Genomic DNA, 21,629 nt, shown 5'->3' with positions numbered 1-21,629 from the left:
TTAAAGACAGACTTACCCTATATTTTTCTCCAAGCGTTGAATTAGCAATAACATGAGTTGTCTTAGAACTAAATTCTTTTTTCACGCAGCCTCCCATGTGATGAACTAAAGTTGCCATTTTATTCTGAAAAATTCAAAAATGCTTTTCTTATATATATATATATATATAAATTTTATTATTTAAACTAAACTAGTGTTAAATTAACAATTAATAAAATGAAAATAATTTTGAAGTGTACTTTATACTGTTGTAGTGTAATTATTTCATGAGCTTTCATTGAAGATTTTTAAGGACTGTATTATAATTATTTTTATATAGTTAACATTTTACTATGTACTTTTTGTGCCTCAATATGCCATTTGAGTGTATTCTAGAAACCATATTCTTGTATTGCTATAATGTGAACCTTACTGGGTTCAAATTATAGCAATTTTTATGCAACATTTTTCTATGGGAACATTTAATTAAGACTGTAAAACTGCAATAATTGACAATAATTTATATTCCTTATCTAGTCTATTAGTTTACAATATGTACCAAATCATCAGTAACCTGAAAAAGAGAGAACCTGATCTATATTGAAATTTTTCTATACATAAATTAAACTATTTACAATATAGACAGAAGAATTAGCTCATATAGCTGATATAGCTGAGGTATTTATTAGTGCACACTTACTATTAGAGGATGATTATTATTTCTATTCTTTGGAAATTGTGTATATTATTATTAGATTCATTAATAGTCAAAGTGGAAAAAAATTACCAAACTATAATGCAACACTCAACTCATACAAACACACCTTATTTCAACATACAATAAGAATGACAGTGCTAATTAGAAAGTGTAATTTTACAGTTTACAATAAGCCTTATCTTCCTCAAAAAACAGATGCTTATTATGAGAGAGTACTGTCTATAAGTACTCTGAATAAGTGAGTATTCTGTAAGTCTGAGAACTTTTTTCATCTTAAAATTGTGCTGTTTTTTAGAATATGGCATCTTTAAACTTTTCTTCAATAGTAAAAAACTTCTTTCACTAAAGAAATATAACTTAATTTTTTTTTGTTTTGACTCTGTCCTGTGGACATTAAATGGGAGTTTTCCCTAGGATCATCATGGGCTCAGTCAGGCAAAGGTACAGGATCCAACATACATGGGACAGACAGCCTGTATAGAACAAAAATTCCTGAAGTTTTATCGGCCTGGATTCAACTTGGGTCCTCCCAAGCGACAGACCAATGCCTTAATTGGCATTGGTAAAAACTGATCTGCCTGGCTTTCATATAAACAAGGAAGTAAGGCAATTATATTCAGTTAATAACCAAAACTAAATTGTCTATATAAATGTACAGAAAATTTAAAACATTTGATTCAAAAAACTAAAAATTTTTCCAAAATCATTGTCTTGTATAAAGTATAGAAAAACTTTATAAACTATTAAAATAATTTACAACCAATGTATTACCATAACTGTTTTAGAACGAAATCCACTGAAACAGATCACAAAGTCTTTCATCGAATTTGTATAAAGTGGACGGCTATTTCTTGGAAATGCCTATTTTTAAAGAACATATATACATGAATAAATACGTTTAATAATGTAATTTACAATTTATATAAAAATCAAATTGTATCTTACCAAATTGTTCTTTGCCGACTGAATTATTACAGTCGGACCAAGAATTGTACAACCAGCGTTATGCAGACGATCATAAACTTCGTCTTCAAATTCATTAAGTACAAATATCATTTTAAACTGGTTATCATTTATAAACTCTGTTCCATTTTCACTGAAGACAACAGGAAAAGCAAAATGCTACAAAATAAAATTACAATATTTCTTAATTTAATAAAATAAATTCAAAGAAATAACATTATTATTAATAACCATTGTCGGATACGATATACTGTACATACGTTTTTAACTGCCTATTTTCAGTAATAATTATTATGCTAAGTACTTATAATTCTAGAACTAATATAAAAATTTCAACATAATACACATTAACAGATGAAAAAAAAATTAAAGTTTAAGAATATTAATAATAATAAATAAATGTTAGATGCAGTAGCAAAACCAGAGGGGGGGCAGCAGACCCCTTTACCTTGTAAATGAAGAAAAAAAAAATTGATTAAGTATGGGAAAACATCTGAATGTTACATACAAACACACACAAATAATAATATCTAAGAGTTTACTATTCATCTACAGCACTAGTGGCCATATGCCTACATCTATAATTTCACAGGTAACTAAGTTTGCACATTCTAACATATTAAGCTCTTAAATAGTTACTGAGAGATAATCTAAAGCAGTAATTCTCGACCTTTTTTTCGTCACGGTACACTTTTAATAATTTAAAAATTTGGCGGCACATGCGGTTACTTCGGTAAATACTGGAGGACAACCGGTCGATTATTTAGGTCGCATTTTCTAAACGTCTTGGTAACTACAGGCAGCTACCGGTAACACCGATAACTGCAATTTCCAAACACGCCCTAGGAAGTAGGACCGATTGAACTACTGATGATTGTCTGACGTCACTTATGTATGAGTATTCGCAGCGGCGGCACACTTCAAAAATTTCGTGGCACACTAAAGCGCCGTGGCGCAGTGGTTGAGAATCACTGATCTAAAGTGAAGATAAAGAAAAAAGTTTGTATATTGGTTAAGGTTAGTTAGGGTTTCTCATTTCCCGGTCTTTTGCTTGTCCTGGGATTTCGGGAAAAAAGTGAACTGTTTCCTGGGATCCTGGAATATAATTATTTATTTTTAAAATATAAAAAATATCTTGAAATTGAATGACATAATTATTTTTCATTTTTTAAAGTAATTTAATATGTTCTGCAACATCCAAAATCATAATATTAATAATGCTGTGTAAAATATATATTAAAATTACCTTTGAATTACATAGAAATTTTCACAAATAGAAAAAAATTTATTAAAGTTTGTCGGAAACTGCTTACAAAAAAATGCCTTTGAATTGAGTTGAAAATTTAAAAAAAAATGGACTTAGAAGGTAATTTTCGTTTTTTAAATAAAACATAATATAAAAATTTACAATAATATTTTGTAAGATTTTGAAAACCAAAGATGGTCAATACTCCAATCACTCAATCTGGTTACTATTTTAATAATGAAAAGTCTCGCTACTGAAAATGCCCTTTTTGATTCAATCAATGTGAGTGAATAGTTTTTAATGCATTTAACAGAAGAAAGGTGTTATGCATTTTTTCACCCGTAGCCTGGAAGATTTCTAACAGTTTTAGAGATGCATTACGGTGCTTCTTTTGTCGTCTAGTATTCTTGATTTGTCTACTTCGGCGGCATCAAGCTTACAGCCCGATAATTTGGCAGTTTATTTGGCTTTAATAATCAGGTTTATGAAGAAAAACTTCATACTTGCATACTTCATACTCGTTGCCCAATTTGCACAACCTGGCATAATGCAGTTATTGAAGCTACTAGGCATGGTTAAAAATTAAGATAGCATATGAATAATTATTCCAGATATTATAGGTTCTGACAAGTAAAGAATTTTCAGAGTCCTAACACAAATAGGCTACATATTGATTATTGACAATCTGTGATGTGCCATAATAAGCAAAAATTTTAAAAATCTAATAAGCAGGCTTAAAATTAATAAATACAAATGTATTCTGACAGTTTATGAGTTAATTATGCTTTCTATTTGCAAAATTTCCTCAAACTTAACACAAAAAAAAATCCTGTTTGAGAAATCCTAGTTAAGGTTTACAAACAAATATGCATTGTAATAGAACATGTTGCTGAGAAAACACTATTTGACAAATATCGACGAGGCAATTTTGTATGGCATTAATGAAAATGTTTGAGAACAATTCAAAAATAAACAAAAACAAATCTGTCTGACTTATGACGAATACTACAAAAATTAATAATTAAACAAATAAAATCAAACAAATGTAAACAGAAGCCGAACAATCTGCCAGACGTTTAGTGGATTATATTACGTCTAATTAATAATCCAAAACGAAACAATTTAGCTTGACGTAGATGAAGTAGCCATTTAGTGATAAATTTAATAACTTTTTATTTTTAATCTAGAATACTCTAGAAGAAACCCAAGCTACCCGTACGGTTACATCAAAATTAATTAATTATTTAACAATTCCGAAAGCAAAGATAACATAATCGGAAATGCAACTGTACGGTAAGGGGGAGATGCGGGTTAGAGTCCAGCTTCAAGCCAATTCTTTCCTTACAGCATTCCTATTCTAAACTATAATTTTTTAATTGATTACAAAATAGCAGCTACCTCTAGCCAAACCGCTTTGTTTTGGATTATTAATTAGCCTTAATATAGTCCAGTAAACATCCAGGAAATCATTTGGCATTACTGATGTATAAGGTAATGTACATACATTATTATACATCAAAAGAAGAATTTGAATTTAAAATGCTTGTAGGAAAAAACTGATTAAACCGAATCAAAACTATAACATGCATTGTTTTTTCCATAAAAGTATATTTTTGTTTTAAATGCATTCACTATTCTATTAAAGTTTTTATAACAATAAACGCTTATTGTAATAATATTTCTTTAAAAAAGTTTTAAATAAATTTACCTGTATGGCTTCTTTAACTTCAACATTTTCTTTCAATTCAGAACCCACAAGACAAATTTTTATTTTTTTATCCTCTAAAATATTTAAATTTATTTTAATGTATAGATAATCGAAAAAAGAAATTTAATTATATAAAAATAAAGCATAGAGTTTTTACCTTCCATTTTTTCACATTTATTATGGCTATTAATATCTTGTATTGCCTGGAATTATTTTAAAAATCATTATATTATAATTTTGAAAGATTTTCTTTTATGACATTACGTTAATTTAAATAAGATTGAAATAAAAATATTTGCAACCGATAGCATCAAAAGCCAATTCGGGTTTAATGCCCGCATATAAAAACGACAAAAGGCTCGAGATCTTTACACGAAACTGCCACCAATAAACATAATCTTCAACTTAATAAGAATAAACTTCTGAAATTCAGACAGCACACAGTTTCAGCATACAAAAAGATGATTACATATGTATGTATTTGAATATGTTTTTTCACACACGCAAACACATAATATACAGAATTAATCAAAAACGACAGCACAAAAGCAAAGCCTATTGGTATGTCACCAACAGTGCTTACGTCATGCATGTGTAATGTGTATGTGAAATTTGGCGAATAATTCTATCATTACTGTTGCTATATGTTATTTTAGGTATAAATAAATCAGCTTTACTTTTAAACCCTTTTTTTTCAAATAATCCAGTATAGATTTATATATACACAACCCCACAAAATAACCTTGAATAGCATGTTATTTCAAATCAATTTCTAGCTTATCCTTCAATAATAACAAACAAAAAATTTTGTATACTTATAATTATTTTATATTAGTAAACTTTTATTATAACTGGAGATTTTACGTTAAAAAATTTTTATGTTGATAATACATAAAGTTACGAGCAGTCGAAAAAAGAGTGTGCGACAAAAAATACAACCTTGGACAGAGCCATTGCTGACAAACAATACTTTAGATAATGCATTAAATGACCTGTTCCTAAATATGTAAATGAGCCAAAATGAGTTATTTGCATATTTTTCCATATTTATATTATGGCGGTGTATTTGTTTAATGAAAATGGTACCCGGTAAGGGTGCAAGTGTTGATTTACGTGAAGTGATTATCATCCTTATTAGACAGGTTAAATCCTTAAGAAAATTGTAAAGGAATTAAAAATTGGTAATTCTACAGTATAGGGTATTGTTTCAAAATATCAGGAAACTAGTAAAGTTCATTTAGAAAAATCAACTGGAAGATCAGCAACTGTAACAAAGACTGATCACAAGCACCTTCGTGAAATAATAATAAAAAAATTGAGAGGCATCACTCTGAATTAGTGAATGAATGAAAAAAGTTACAAAAGAAATTCGTACCCATCTGCACAAACATGGCTACAGCTTCTACCAGGTAAGAAATTATTATTTTTACTTAACAATTGTAACATGTGATTTGTTTTCTTAGACAAAGGCAAAAATTACTTCTCACAAAAACACAAATAAAAGACCAATTGAAGTGGGCCAAATAGCACCAATGCTGGACACAACAGCAGTGAACGCAGGTTGTTTTTAGTGATGAAGTGAAGTTTGAAGTCTGCATCAGAGGCAATAGAAATAAAGTCAATAGAAAGCGAGGAGAGACAATCTGTCGCGAGTGTCTACGGTGCACTGTAATATTTCCAGCAAGTAGGATTGCACATCAGCCCAAGATGTGGGAAATTTGATTTCGTTGAGGGATCGGTAAATGCAGCAAAATACCAATAAATTCACGAGGAAAACCTATTATCATCATTAGAAAAATTACGATATCACAGACATTTTATTTTCCAGTAGGATGGTGCAAGTTGTCATACTGATAAAACCAACAAAGCTTGGCTCACCCAACATAATATTAACACATTAAAATGGCCATCGAACAGTCCCGACCTTTCCCCTACAGAAAATATATAAAATAAAATGAAAAAAGCATTGAGAAGTCCTCAAGAAAGTATGGATGGTTTAAAGCAAAAAAAAAAAAAAAGCAAGCAAATTTGGGATGAAATTACTAAATGAATGCCTGGCTCTTGTTAATACAGTGAATGATCATACAATGTTATAAAAGCCAAAGGTAAAATAACTAAATATTAATTTACTGTCTGAGATATTATTTATCAGAAATTAATCCTTTTTATGCTTTTTTTTTTTGAGGTTAAAAGAATGAAACAGTTTATTTGAAAATTTTTAAATTTAATTTTGTGTTATTTTTCCGTTTTAAATTTCTTTGCAGCAGTTATTCTTTCTATTGAAAGACTGGTTTTAAGGATTACACATTTCTAAATCAAAAATTCATTTATCTTTTTTAAGTACAGTACTATACTATTTGTATTTCAGAGAATCCTGTATGTTTATTTTGTGTTTCCTATGCTACCTTGTATTTACTATATTTACATACAAATAATGTTAATGATAAATGAAGTTAGAATAAAAAAACACTAGTGTTTCTTTTTTAAATTGTTTATTTTTTGTTCCTTTGAAGTTGTGGATCCTATCAGGTATTTTTCTATGGGAGTTTTATACTGTACTTTTTTTTTTAAGTGGAGTTCTTTGAATACATCCACCAGGCAAAAAGAGGGATAATACAAAAGTTTTCATTTGGCCACAATTTTATCAAATGTTTTTATTATAAACATGTTTAAGTTTGATTAATCAAAATCAAAAAAATGTATTTGTGAAAATGACAAGCAAAATTATTTGCAAGTAATTCTTGATGAAAGTGGACAAATAAAAAACAACTTTCCACGAATGCACGATGAGCAACATTTTTAGTATTTTTCAAGTAAACCGTTAAGTTTAATAAAGAAAAAAAATGTCATTCTTGAAGATTCTTTTTAAATTTATAAATTAAGCAAATGTTTATTTTGTTTACTAAAATATAGAATTTGTTTAGAATTATTTTTGATCTTATGTAACAGTTGCAGTTCACAAATCAACGTTAATCAACATTAACCATCAAAACTTATAATATTGAAACGTGTGATTTTATTACGCGAATAAAGGAAAGGAGCTAAAAATATCAAGTGTTTTATCAATTTCATTTCTAAAGGTTATTGTTTAATTGTTATTCATTCTACTAATAGATACTTTAGTGATAAGCATAAATTTTGCTCAACAGAACTAATCATATAAGAAATACAGATCTTTGATTATTTATTAATAAACAGTCAAAGATCTGTGATAAAGGATTAAAGAGGGACAGAAGGCCCAAAATGCATTTCCTTGTATAACAAAGCTGGCATACTCAATTACAGATGTGTTCCCTGTACAATTAGTTTCCTTTGTCAAAATTTATGTTTATCGCTAAAGCATCTAAAATTTATATTCTCATCCACAATGCAATCTGTAAAACCAAATAATGTAGTTTTCCTGTTATTGAGTTGTTTAACTCGAGCGTGTCACATATTTTTATTTAAACCTTACCTTTTATTATAATGTTCAAAACTTTCTAAGTTCAAACTCATTCGACCTTTGTCTGTATAAAAGTATTTATATAATAATTAATGCTAATTAAAACTAAAAACATTAATATATGTATATTTTCTACAAGCTTGACTTTAACTATTAATATAATAAAAAAGTCACTAACCGAAATGACAAAATGTTGGGTGTGTCACCTGGTAAAGTGGCTTTAGTATGGCCCAATAAGCAAACCGACAACATAGTTCATTCATTTGAAACAAATTATATCATTGGTTTGCTTATCCAACTGTATTCAAACTGCTTTACCAGACAATATCCTCCTTCCTCATGGATATTAAGGAAATGTGATTACCATCTACTTAACATTTTATGCCATTTATTAAAATCTATTGCTATAACATAAATATATAAAAAGTAAAACAAACCACATTTAGTTTTTCCAAGTTATTTGTACATTGAACAATCAAACATATTTACAGCACATTATAGACTAAGTAAAAATAACAAACATAGTCTCAGAGTCTTCAATTATTACTTTTTTTTATCCTTGTTAAATATTTATAATTGGTAATATATACAATTATTATAAACTAAATTTAATAAAACATCTGTTTTCCACACTGCAAATGGTGATCATGAAACAGATTTAAGCCAAAAGAAAATGATTCTAAAAGGTTACGTCCAGAATATTTTTCAGATTTTAGCTCCAGCTACACGAAAACAAATTCTTTGTCATTGTCTTATTCCTAGCGATAAGTAAGAACTTCTCGAAAATAAATAATTGCCATTCACTATTTAGGTTTGTTTTACTCTCAATATATTGAGAGACGAAAATTATTGTAGATATAGAAATTATAAAAACAAATTGCACACTGGGATGTATATAATAAAATATGACCTACTTGAACCTTTAACCGGTGCATACAAAATTTGATCATCCAAAACAAACGTTTTCCTAACCCCTTCTGGGTTCTTCTTCAGGTAAATCAGCTGGATCGAACTCGAATACAAAAATTTGAACTAAGCCGAACGATGTTAAATTTCAAATGTCCAGTTCGTTTGTGTATTCTGTCACGTGATGTGTTCAAAAGTGTTCGAATTTAACCATCAACATCCAAACGGTAGTGAATGTTAAGTCAAAATACATAAAATACGTGTCTGAGAGATGAGTCGTCGATAATAATCTCACAAGTTTCCAAGTTTTTTCTTTACAAAAAGTTAAGAGTAGAATGCTAACATTCGAAAACTTAACATCGTTCGGCTTAGTTCAAATTTTTGTATTCGAGTTCGATCCAGCTGATTTACCTGAAGAAGAACCCAGAAGGGGTTAGGAAAACGTTTGTTTTGGAGGATTAAATTATGTATGCACCGGTTAAAGGTTCAAGTAGGTCATATTTTGTTATATAGAAATTATTTAAGGAGTCTGTACTGAGACTATAATGGCAGTTTTATATTGTATAAATCACTTATGTATTAGTGATTAATTGATTATTTAGCAAGTTTTTGTTTCTTGATTGTATGTAACAAGCTTAAATCTAAGGAAACTAATGCACTGTGTATTCCATATTTTCAGAATATGGAGATGCTATTTTTATTATTAATTAATCTTTTCTTTGTTAAGACAATTTTTGAAGTTTTTGGAGAGAATATTTTAAGAATTATATACAAAGTAAAACTGGTCAATAAATGCTTTAGTAATAAATGTATTTTATTACATTTCTGCAAGTCACCTACTTTTTTTAATTAATGAATTATTAATAATATTAAAATAAAAATCGGAAATTAATGACACCCATAAACAATAAATTTGTATAATTTCTCATTTCATAATTCCTGTGCCCAAAATGGAAGATTTCAACCCATAATCCGCAAACTAAAAACAACATCTTAACATATAAACATCTCAAAACGACTGCCGTAATGTATCGGGCCCAATACATTAAGGCAATCGTTTGGCTTTAACATCTTAAAATATTCATTTGCCAATCTGGTGGAAGAACACCAAGTGATCTACAAAAAAATTTTAGAAGAAATATTAAAACAAAAAACTAATAATGTTTGTAAAACGAAATGTATTGTCAATGCGAGGTTATTTATTCACAAAGTACACAGAGTCGATGCTATAAATTGTTTAAATACAGTAAACTCTTTATTAACTTGGATAAATTTTTTTTGAAACAGTACTTTAAAATTTCTTGACATTAGAAAAAATCACAATTAACAAAATGTTTTTGATATTAAAAGCCTTTGCAATACTGTTCATTATGTTACTGTAGTTACTAAAGACTATATTGTCATAAAATTTGTTTGGCTATTAAATACCAGCAATAACAAATTACAGCAGTATAGAATTTCAATTCACAAATTTCTGTATAGAGTTGATCATATAAATCATTCTCATTTTCCACATCGTTGTTGACAACTCTCCACTAATTAAGACAACCTTCACCCCCATCAATCCAAGTTAGCAGCAGGTTTACACTATATGCAATGTACAAGGATTTAAAGGTCCTCTAGAAATGAGTCAAGGAAAACTTTTAAAAAACTAGAAACCAATTTTTGGGTGTGCTTGACCAAATTCAAAGGAATTAAGAAAAATTTTGGAGCAGAATACAGATATGTACTGCTTAACAATAAACCACTTATACTATAGAAATCCCACAAGATTGTGATCTCCATAGTATAAGGTATGGGACCAAAAGTTAATAATCATACATTTTTCTGCAACAGCCTGTACAGTAAAGATCCCACAAGATTATAACAGGGCTAATGATTTGTAGCCAACTATACCTTTTCTCTGTTTAGATACATATACTGTATATTTATCACCACATTGCACATATCCTACATATAGTAACTACGAATCCGTTTCCCAGTTCAATTGTTAAGACCGACATCGTTCAAAAACATTACCTATGAAGTTTCCGGCAATTTACCAGTCGCCACCAGACTCGCCAATATTCGAAGACAGATTAGAGAACGACCGACCGACATTTTGCAGAACACACCTCCGTCGTCAAGCGACACAAACCCGCATCTCGCCCACTTTTGATTTGTTCGTACGACGAAGGCCTAAAACCCAAAGTGCCGACGACGTCCAGCAGAGATAAAATCTAAATTTAAATACACCAAAATGATCTAATGTGTCAATTAATGACTAACTTCAATCAACTGTCAGTACATGAGTAATATAAAGTGTATTCGTCTTGTCTAAATAGTGTACTTCCACGTCATTATCTCACTTTTTCTGTTAAAAAAACCAACAAGAATGACGTCAAACTTACGTAATAATGTACATTATGCAAACAAACCGAATGTACCCATAATTCACATCTTCATTTAAATATTATATTGTTATTTAGCGTCACATTTATTCACTAATTCTTCTTAAAAATACTAAAATATTTTCTTTTTTATGTTAATTTCGGGTTAATTTACCTTTTTCGCTTCCCAAATGCTAAAAAAAACCCTTTTAAAAATGCATAAAACAATTCAAAAATACCATAACGTGGGAAATATAATTCAAACTTACCCGCTCCGATAACTTGTCAAAAACTGCCAAATTCTCTAACTGTTTTATAGCCGAAATATTTAATGGTGTCAAAAAACATTTTAAAATTTATTAAAATTATATTATTATTATTATTATTACTTGTCTATAAAATTTAATGTTATTTTTATTAAATATAAAATAAAAATTGATACTTAAATATTTTAAACGATAATTATGATTTGTAGGCCTAATAGGCTTACGAATAATTTCCGGATTATAATGTATTAATTTTTTATAACAAATATTATTTTACATTCGTAGCTATATTATTTTACATTCATATAAAATAAAGTTATAAATTAGAAGCGAACAAATTTACATAACGAAGGTACCGAGTTCGATTCCCATTCGAGGCTACTCAATTTTGAAATTGAACGTGTTTATTTTGGATAAAAAATGCTAAATAATTAGATAATTTAATAAAAGTTTAATCTGTTAATGCTCGAAATAGTAAAAATTCTTTAAATAGCTGTCGCCGCGGCGACGGCAATTTAAAGAATTTTTGATGCGGCGCGCCGCGTCAAAAATTTCGGCGGCGTTTTCAACTGAAAAGATTGTATCGGCTCAATTTGAATTATATAACGAGACACTCGAGCGACTAACAGAATAAATAGATTGATTAATTAACACGAGAAATGAAAACGTTCAGACTTTTTCGACTCTTTCCGCCCGGTGGCCACTAAGATGACCTTATAATTGTAAACATAATGGATTGGGCCAATGGTTCTCAACCAGTGTTCCGCAAATCTACTTCGAGTGTTCCACGAAAGAAAACATTTTAAAGTATTTATTCAAATTTATTCCCATTGCAATCTACGTAGACAATTCCATGTTTTCATTTCATTCAATATGTCAAAGTTTATTAGTTTATTGCTCCATTGTTTCCTGAGAATAGTAAACATGGAATTGTTTATCAAGTTTTGAATATATTGATGCTAATGCTCCGTGTAATAAAGAAGTATATTAATGATGTTCCACCGCCTCAGAAAGATTGAGAACCACTGGATTAGGCACACAATGAGGCAACCGGGTGATAAGAGTAAGGACACGGCGTATCTCTCCAAAAAATTTCAGGGTTTTTTGATCGCTCGGATTCGATCCCGAACCTCCAGAGCGCTTTAATTTGGTACCTTACCATGAAATTCTCGTGGAAATATTTTAAGGAGAACACTACATCTAGTAAGTAGTTCTTACACAACTTTCCGTGAAGAAGACAACTTTATTAACACTTCAAATTGCGAGTAACATATTTGATCTTCATGAACTGTACGTTCTCTAAAGAGTGGCTTACAATGGTCAAGAAGTTGGTGTAGTGAGTATTCAAGCAAGGTTCCCATTTACAAAATTCGTGAATAATGACATTATCGAGAGAGCTCATTCGCGAATACAGAAACTAAACAAATTGTATATGCAAACAAATATTTTGACTTATAAAATTCGGCAATTAAATAATTGAGACGAAGATTTGGGGTTGAGAACCGCTCTCACAGCTTCTTCGAACGCCTACGAAGAAACAAAAAATGTCTCTCGTTAATTAATTAATATATAAATTAATTTATCAAAATAACAATACTTACTTCTGTAACTCCTTCTAGTAACTTAGCAGAACAATCGACATATTTAACAGCTTTAATTTTAGCGGCCATCTTCCTTCCCATAGATTTTGTCACGAATTTCGAGCCGTTGCCATTTTCCCTCAGATCCGATTTCGTGCCTAGAAATTTGGAAAATTTATATTATATTTTTATAAATCTAGAAAAATAAAGAAAAATCTAGAATTAACCTTAGTTACCGACTAGAATATACGGGGTTGTAGGACAGTAATGGATGATTTCGGGATGCCATATTGTGGATATATTCTCGTACGAGTTGATGTTATCCACGCTGAAGCACAGAAGAAATACGTCCGTCTAGAAGGCAGAATTTTTTGATTTTTTTTTAAATATTTACAATTTAAATTGGTGTATGCAAGTTAGTCTACTCACTCCCGAATACGAAAGAGGTCTGAGGCGTTCGTAAGCTTCTTGACCCGCCGTGTCCCACAAAGTCAAACTGACTCTCACGTCGTCGCACGACATGGTACACGAATAATTATCGAAACTGTTGAAAAATTCATTTTTAAAAGTTAAACATACAAACATTTGTGCTTATTTCTAGAAAATTTCGGAGTATTTACACTGTAGGAACGTATTCTTCTTCGGGAAAGGCGTTGGTTGTGTAAGAAATCAGGAGGCAAGTCTTACCTACCGTTCCGTCACCTACTACTACGATTTTGATTGGACGATTTATGCGCGACGTCATCGGTTTCCTAGAAAAATTTTTAATTTGCTTAATTAATTGTTTCGTATTAATTCAATTATACTTTTTAAATCTTCCTGCTCTAGGGAGTGAACGCCAAAAGAGGCTTTATAATAGACCCAACAAAATAGATAAAGGTCCGAGCCAACTTGCATGGCCTATATCTCTGTCCTTTATATACCGTGCATGAAAACTTCCGAGTAACTTCCCTATTATATTCTTAAAGATCCACAGCAACCATTGAGTAAAACCATTGAACACCGGTGGTGGGTTCGTGCCTAATAAGCACCCCATACTACGTGATATTTTCTGGTTTTCTTTGTATTTAATACCTGAATAGGGGCCAGTTTCCAATAGAACTCCTCCGGGAGGCACCCTTTTCTAACACATTGCTCACGCGTTGGGTTGCCTTGCCTCGTTAATTCAATACAATCACACAAAGCCTTTGATGGCAAAACTACAATCCACTAATTTAAATAAAGAACTAAATATTTAATTTTTGAAACATACAACCAACGATTTTTGACATAATTCTCATTAATTAATGGATATAATTTTCTATAAACAATTAAAAATGTGTGCCAAGTCCCTCAATTAGGCACCAGTTGCACTAGTTTAATCTAAACAAGCTGCAGCTTAGGGCCGCGCGTTACTAGCCTAGCTTAGGGCCTGGCATTTTTAAGTGTATCGTCATTTAGTGGAAAGGAAGAGCTCTTTATACGTTACATCTTAGAGCCTCAGCAAAGTCCGAAGAATCAAATATATTTATATTAAAGAATAATCGAATATCCATTTACCTTTTCGGTACTTCAAATGATGAGGATTCGATGTTTAGAGTGGTCGAAATATGTTAAAATGAGTTAAAACATTAGACGAATGGATGAAATTTGCTTAAAAATTTAATAAACTAAGCGAATTATCGTAGAAATAGATGTAAATGTTGAAAAATCAGTACATCCGCTTTCTCACTACCCATTTCCTCAAAGTTCTTACAGATACGGATGTGGAAAGCCTAGCATTTTGTAGGGGAAATAATCATGATTCAGCCATCAAATTAATAAATATTATTAAGAAAACGTCGTTTTTGCTCGTTATTAATAAAAATTCGAGCTAATTATTCTAATATGCAGAGTAATAACTGTAGAAATCTGCCACCTGAAGGCGAATCTCGGCTATGGAATCAATTATAGAAATCGATTTTAAATGGATTGCAACAAGGAAACAAATACAAAAAAACAAATCGATTAAATTCTTAGATTTACAGGAATGATATGAATTTATCTCCTTATTTTCTGCTATTTATCAAGGGCCGGATAAGCTAAACAAGTTTTAGGCCTCGCATTACGAGTAGGCCTATATATATATATATCTTAAGGCCTCGAATTTTTATATGTATCATTATTTGGTGGAGGGGTGAGACCTGTTATGAGTTATATTTTATTGCCGCAATTCTAAGTTCATCCCTGCATTAATTCTAATGTAAAATTCCGAATTTGAAGTGGATTATTGTGTTACGAACAAAAAATTTAGTACAGAATTTCACCCCTCTGGCATTTTTGGCGCTTTGGATTTTAATCTGTATGATTTTTTTCGCCGGGGACATTTAAAAAGTGTGTTTTCTCGGGACATGTTACAAATTTAGCAGCCTTCTTCTTGCGAGAAGCAACACAGAAGCTCAATTATGGTTTCCCATTAAACACATAGTTCATTGTCTTCGAGTTTCCATTTCGAAGGTTACACCTCCAAAACGGGGGACCACATTGAGCAGTATCCTCCTCATTGCTAAGGTCTCTAGTATTCTTTATTATCAATTTATATCACGTCACACTTCGATTTACGTAATACAATAGATTTATTCTAGGCACCTCGCTTACAGACTTAAACGTAACAGAAAAGTCCAATTTAGTAACGCAACACGCCGTCACCGAATCGGAACTTTCTCGTTACGTAGAAGAGTTTAAGTACGAATAAATCCTAAAATATTAGTGTCCGAGGACCTCTCGGAAACCCCCAAATAACAATTTCAAATGGAGAATTCATTTTAAAACGAAGGTGAAAGATAAACGATTTATAATTGATGTTACGCAACGGTTTCCTCCAGAAACAAGGTCACGACGAGGTCATAAATAGGACGGTGACATCGTCAATTCCTACCATTCTCGCGTAACGTCTTCTCATTCGAATCTACGGGTAACATTCCTCTTCTAGTTTACACTTTCTAGAAGATTTTATAGCGTAACGCATCGATTACGTTACGTAAATTCGAATGTACTTTTCGTTTAAAAGAGAGGAAAAAACAATTGTTTATCTCGGAAGGGTTATATTAATATGAAACATTTCATGCGACGACCTCGTAAAAATTAAGACAAGGCTAATGACAAATAAGGCCAAACAACTCCACCCTCCCGTAACAGAACAAAAAGTAACGTTTTTAATTAACGGAATCTAAATTCCATATCATTCATCTTTAATGAAGAGATTTATTAGATAATAAACGGCAATTTTTAAGTTTATTTTCGTCTACACCAATCAAAAAATATAGAAAGTGAGAGTCAAGGATGCTAAGAGAAAGGATGCGGAAGGAGGAGTTTGGTGTTTCGGATTGGATTTTTTGGAAGAAAAATCCGGAAAAATCATTTTTGATTGGTAAAAAAAACAATCGTCTTTTTGATTGATTTCTTTAAAGATTAGAAAGCAAATCACCTTGACAGATATAAAACGTGAGAAGAATTTATTAATTATTATTTTAATAAATTTAATTCCGATACTTGAAAGTAACTCGTATCAGAATTTTAGATGAGTTTCGCTTTGGAATTTTCCTATTGTCGTGTTGTTTTTTCGTTCTCGGATCTGGATTTTTTACGCTGTTTTTCTTAAATCTGAAGGTAATGAACCAGATGTGGAACCTTGTTTTGTCACGCGACTGATTTATTAGACAACGTGACGAGGTTGACAAGTTTTAATCTAAGTACCCGCATCGCCCCTCCAACCTGCGTTAGATCTTTTTGTATTTTCCATGGAGTCTATTCTCTAACCATCTCTAAAGATCCGTGCTCTAAAGTGAGTAATTTTTTTTTACTATTTTGTTGTATCTTAATGCTTGGAAGCTTGTAGAGGTTCGACGTCACCTTTCCTATCCGTTCTGAGTCCCATTAATCATTAACTCGGTAAAAAAAAATCCAGATTTCTCTTTGAAAAAAAAAAAAAAAAACTCGATTTATCATCCTTGTAAATTGATGTGTGTTCTAGATTCGCACGTGTTACAATTTTCTCCTTTAGTTCAATATTAGAATGGATGAAATCATCGAATCCTGGTCGCCTCGCCACTTCAATTGTTGGTTATTTTTTTGTATGTAACACCGAAATGGGGGCTTGCTTCTCGGGTGGCACCCTCTTTGACAGATCGCCCGTCTGTCCCGTCGCTTCGTCCCATCGATTCGATCCGATTCCTTTCTCGTTTGCCTCCTGGAAGCACTTTTTAGATAGGGAACTGGCCCCTATTTAGGTGTTAGAAACGTGAATAAACCACTTGACCAGTTCGTTGGTCAGGCACGAACCCACGACCACTGTTCGGTGGTTTTATCCACACAATTGCTGGCGGGCTGAAACTACCGGAAAAAAATCGAAGCTAGTTTCTTTTGGAATACGAAACAAATCTTTAAGAAACGTTAATAAGATTTAATCAAATTAAACAAGTGTTTACAATTTGCTTCAGGGAACACAGAAGAAGTATTCTTACACATGTATTAGATAAGGGAACAAATTGTTCATTACAAAAATAAATAAAAGGTCAAGGAGTGAAAAATTACTTTTTTTTAATTTTTAAACAATAAAATAAGTGTAAAAACTGTATTTTACAATACACATTTATCGAGTTTTTTTTTTCCTTCTTTTTCTTTTGTTCAAGCAAGGATCGTAGCGGGATCCCATTTTATGTCTTACGTTAGACGTGAGGAGAATGCAAAGGGAGAGATTATTTTATGTTAATTAAGTGTAGAAATGCTTTCCGAGAAATGCTCCATGATAAAAAAAAAGAGTAAAACAACTGATATTTATCTTTGCTATAGACCAGATGACTGTAATTGAAGGTGAGGGATCCGGAATCGAAACCAGTCCGGTCCTTCCGCTGCCGAGAATAATCATGAAAATCGAGTAAAAATTTGAAAAATTATAAATGAAATTGTTAGAAGTTAATAAAAATAATGAAAATCTACAGAATTTCGTACGAAAATGTAAATATTTAATAATAAATTGAATAGAATCCAGCGCTTCTTCAATCACGTTAGTCGCGGTCGTTACTTGCCTAAGGTGGAACAAATGGAATATAATAAAGGAACATGTCTTGCCAGTTTGTAAACAATGTAGCAAAATCAATTTAAACTTTGTGTTTAATATAATAATTTGCATATTTTAACAATAGCGCGCTGTTATGCTGACTAGCACGTGTGTAAACACGCGATTAAGCACGTGGATTGGATTGATGGAAGAAGGAAACTCATCGCTTGGGCAATCTTCCAAAGAGATGCATCTTGGGAGAACTTTCTATGGGAAATTGGTACATTTAGGTGTTAGACGCGTGAAGAAAACCCAGAAAAGTGCACGTGGTCAGCTTGTTGATCGGAGGCAAACTCATATAAGTTAGCGGTTCTATCCACTGGGTCACCGGAGAACGAATAACCACCAGTTTAATTGTTTTAACCATAAATTATGAATTACTAAACTATTAAAAATTCGGTGTTAGGAACCTCGTGATTGTTTCTTTCCGGCGGATCTATCGGATCTAAAATAAAAAATTGTGTAATTAAAATTACACGAAGCATAAACCTGTTCTTTGTGGCGCATTGAATGAATCTCAATGCATTCGAATGACTTTTTCTGATTGTGAGAGAGGAACTCGACTAAACAGCTCTGCCGATCCCCTGTAAAAGGGGCCCTACAGATGCCAATCGGTCGGGCATCACGTTTCTCATGATTTAATCTATTATTGTAAGAATATTTACAACCGATTCGGAGAAAGGTTAAAATTTACAGGCGCAATAGGCTTCACTGCATGATATATTTGTTAAAACGTGAATCCTTCGTCACTTGTTTATTCTATAAAATAATATAAATAAATAGATTTTAGGTAGAAAGTAGTCTTAAATAATGCTAAAGAATATTACACAGCAGTTTTCTACAATATTCTAAAGACGATTTGATAAATATGCTGATCCTCATCCATACATTTACCTATCAGCGGTAGGTGTTATATAACAATTACTATGGTTGTTGTAATACTGAATATAAATGGGTGTTTGCTTGCAAAATCCGCGCGAGCGAAGTCGCGGGTAACAGCTAGTAATTCTATATTTGAGTTTACAAACGTTTAGATGAAGTTTTTGTCTGTGTACAACCTTGGAAACCTCGTTATAACGTATTCTATCATCGAATGTAACGTATTATGTGGGGTAAAACTGCCTTTAATACAGACGGATAAGCGAGCCAATGACAGATTCCGTATGTGACGGGCTCTGTCATAGGCTCACAATAAAATCTAACGATTTCTTAATTGCATTTATCGAATGGGATGATCAACAAATTATTGAGGCGGAATTTTCTATAATAATCATTTCGGCTGCCCAAATTCTAATTATAAATATTTACCATCGTGCAATGCATCTAAAATCATCCGTTGTTCGTTTTCCAATAATGCAAATATTTGGGATTGTGTTGATGGAATGTAAAATATTTGTATATTTTAATTAACAATAGGGCGCCATTATGTATATGAGCACGTGTGTAAACGCGAATAATCACATGGATTGGATTGTTGGAAGGTAAAGCAACACAAGGACGACCTTCTAAGGGGGTACCCCGGAAAGTTTTTCTACGGGGACATTTGAAGAAAACTTCGAAAATTCCACGCGATCACTCCCTGGTGAGGCAAGAACCCGTGATCAAATAGATTACGGTGGTTTCGTTCACTCCATTACTGGAGAGCCAAAAAGATTTGAGAATAAATCTTGTAGGGGACGTCACCCAAGTGAATTCCATGAATAATCCTACTAGAATGTAAGCATAGAATTTCACAGAGATTGCGAATTTCTATGATTACATCCGCATGTATGTCGCAAACGCTTTTGCGATTCTATTGTCGTTTCTTCTTTCATCCATTGTTTCTTCTGAGATAATTAAAATATTTAATCTAAATGACTTAAAACTCTAGTTTAATACATACAAACGTATTTTTTCTTTGCAGAATGAAACTTCCGTTTCTAATATTAACGAGTCTCTTCTACCAAAGTCGATCGACATGCGTTCAGTACAACGTAACGGCGGTACCTTTAATGGAATCTAGAGAACTGTTAACCAAGGGGTGTTCGGAATTCGGCTTCTCTCTCTTGCAAACTCTGTCCAATCACGTCAACGATGACGTAGGAGGGATCCTGATTAGCCCCTTTGGAATTTGGTCGGCTCTTCTGATCGCGTATTACGGATCGGCCAGCAGCACTCGAATAGAACTGGAGACCATTTTGGGTATAGACAAATTGAATAAACTAGAAATCAAGGAAGTGTATAAGGATATAATACGCGAACACGCGGGATATACTTTAGCCAATCGGATGTATTTGCAACGTGGTTTGGAGCTAAATCCGTGCTCGTTGGAGGAAGAGAATGTCGGTTACGTGGATTTCGAGAACGATCCCGAAGAAGCTCGATTGCTGATCAATCACTGGATAGAAAAACGCACCAGGGATAAGATCAAGAACGTTTTACCATCCTCCAGCGTGGATAGCCAGACTCGTTTAATTATAGCGAATGCGGTGTATTTTCACGCCACGTGGCACGTGCCATTCGATCCGAGCAAAACACGATCCAGACCCTTCAGGGTATCTCTAGGAGAGGAAACTTTAGTAGAAATGATGTCTATTACCGGAAGATATCCTTATGCCATTGACGAAGACCTACAATGTTCCATTCTAGAATTGCCATACGGTGAGATGAGGGACGTGTCGTTGACGATAGTACTTCCGGATCACTTGTACTTCGGTCTTAAAGTTCTAGAACCTGTTTTAACGAGTGGTAATATACATAAATTGAAGAAAAAGCTCAGGTATAGGAACATGCACGTGGAATTACCCAAATTTCGCATGAGTCCTAGTTACGATTTAATGAACGCCCTCGAATCTATCGGATTGAGGCAAGTTTTTCAGAGGGGCCAGGCCGACTTTTCCGATTTTTTTGCCAGTGACCAAAATTTGGCAATCGACGGGGTCAGACACACGGCCGCCATCGACGTATCGGAAAAGGGCACCACTGCAGCTGCTTCGACGGTATTCCAATTCTTATCCAGAAGCGGTCAACGGGCTCGTCCTCTACCATTTGTAGTCGATAGACCCTTTTTCTTCCTAATTCTCGATAAAGAAACGGACGTGGCGTTATTTATGGGCAAGGTCTGGCGCCCAGTGTTTTAAATTCTAGAAAAAAAAAACAATCTTTCTCCAAATTTGCATACGGAAACACGCGGAAGGTCGAACGTACCAATGAGGATTTAGAGTTTAATACTTTATTTAGATAGCATTTTGCAAAGGAAATAATTGAACTGAATGGTGTTTAACCATTGGTCATTCAAAATATAATTCATGTATAAGTTTACATGGAATAAAACGATCGAAAAAATTACCTTTTTTCTCTCTATCAACGTTATACTATCTTCTAAGAAAATTTTAT

At 32.3% G+C, this 21,629-nt stretch overlaps 3 protein-coding genes across 3 annotated transcripts in view; 1 reads left to right on the top strand and 2 right to left on the bottom strand.

Annotated features, from left to right (window-relative positions):
* Positions 1 to 11,651, bottom strand: part of LOC136977207 (protein ECT2-like) — a 45,669-nt gene extending 34,018 nt beyond the window's left edge. Inside the window, exons 1-6 of the mRNA XM_067272675.1 lie at positions 11,601 to 11,651; positions 4,772 to 4,817; positions 4,615 to 4,688; positions 1,643 to 1,819; positions 1,469 to 1,558; positions 17 to 124 (exon numbers count right to left, since the gene is read on the bottom strand). Of these exons, the coding sequence (XP_067128776.1) occupies positions 17 to 124; positions 1,469 to 1,558; positions 1,643 to 1,819; positions 4,615 to 4,688; positions 4,772 to 4,778 (456 nt within the window). The 5' untranslated portion in view covers positions 4,779 to 4,817; positions 11,601 to 11,651. The remainder of the gene's footprint in view (positions 1 to 16; positions 125 to 1,468; positions 1,559 to 1,642; positions 1,820 to 4,614; positions 4,689 to 4,771; positions 4,818 to 11,600) is intronic.
* Positions 11,652 to 12,820: 1,169 nt separating this feature from the next.
* LOC136976428 (ras-related protein ced-10-like) lies at positions 12,821 to 14,821 on the bottom strand. Its single transcript, XM_067271697.1, has 6 exons — positions 14,717 to 14,821; positions 13,798 to 13,929; positions 13,607 to 13,721; positions 13,414 to 13,531; positions 13,199 to 13,335; positions 12,821 to 13,124 (listed from the first exon to the last, which is right to left on the bottom strand). Exons 2-6 carry the CDS (start codon positions 13,920 to 13,922, stop codon positions 13,050 to 13,052), a joined length of 570 nt encoding a protein of 189 aa, XP_067127798.1. The 5' UTR covers positions 13,923 to 13,929; positions 14,717 to 14,821; the 3' UTR covers positions 12,821 to 13,049.
* A 5,409-nt stretch (positions 14,822 to 20,230) lies between these two features.
* Positions 20,231 to 21,473, top strand: LOC136977035 (leukocyte elastase inhibitor-like). The gene has a single exon (XM_067272468.1). It carries the CDS (start codon positions 20,246 to 20,248, stop codon positions 21,371 to 21,373), a length of 1,128 nt encoding a protein of 375 aa, XP_067128569.1. The 5' UTR covers positions 20,231 to 20,245; the 3' UTR covers positions 21,374 to 21,473.
* Positions 21,474 to 21,629: the final 156 nt, after the last annotated feature.

Source organism: Centruroides vittatus, unplaced genomic scaffold (assembly GCF_030686945.1).
Source record: "Centruroides vittatus isolate TY-2023 unplaced genomic scaffold, ASM3068694v2 contig_1112, whole genome shotgun sequence".
Classification (NCBI taxonomy): Eukaryota; Metazoa; Arthropoda; class Arachnida; order Scorpiones; family Buthidae; genus Centruroides; species Centruroides vittatus.
This window is presented reverse-complemented; position numbering and strand designations above follow the sequence as displayed.

Coding starts and splice junctions, on each gene's coding strand:
- LOC136976428 (XM_067271697.1), bottom strand. CDS start 13,922: ATGACGTCGCGCATAAATCGTCCAATCAAAATCGTAGTAGTAGGTGAC. Junction 13,532..13,606: donor GACCTCTTTCGTATTCGGGA/GTGAGTAGACTA, acceptor TCTGCCTTCTAG/ACGGACGTATTTCTTCTGTG. Junction 13,336..13,413: donor AACCCCGTATATTCTAGTCG/GTAACTAAGGTT, acceptor CCAAATTTCTAG/GCACGAAATCGGATCTGAGG.
- LOC136977035 (XM_067272468.1), top strand. CDS start 20,246: ATGGAATCTAGAGAACTGTTAACCAAGGGGTGTTCGGAATTCGGCTTC.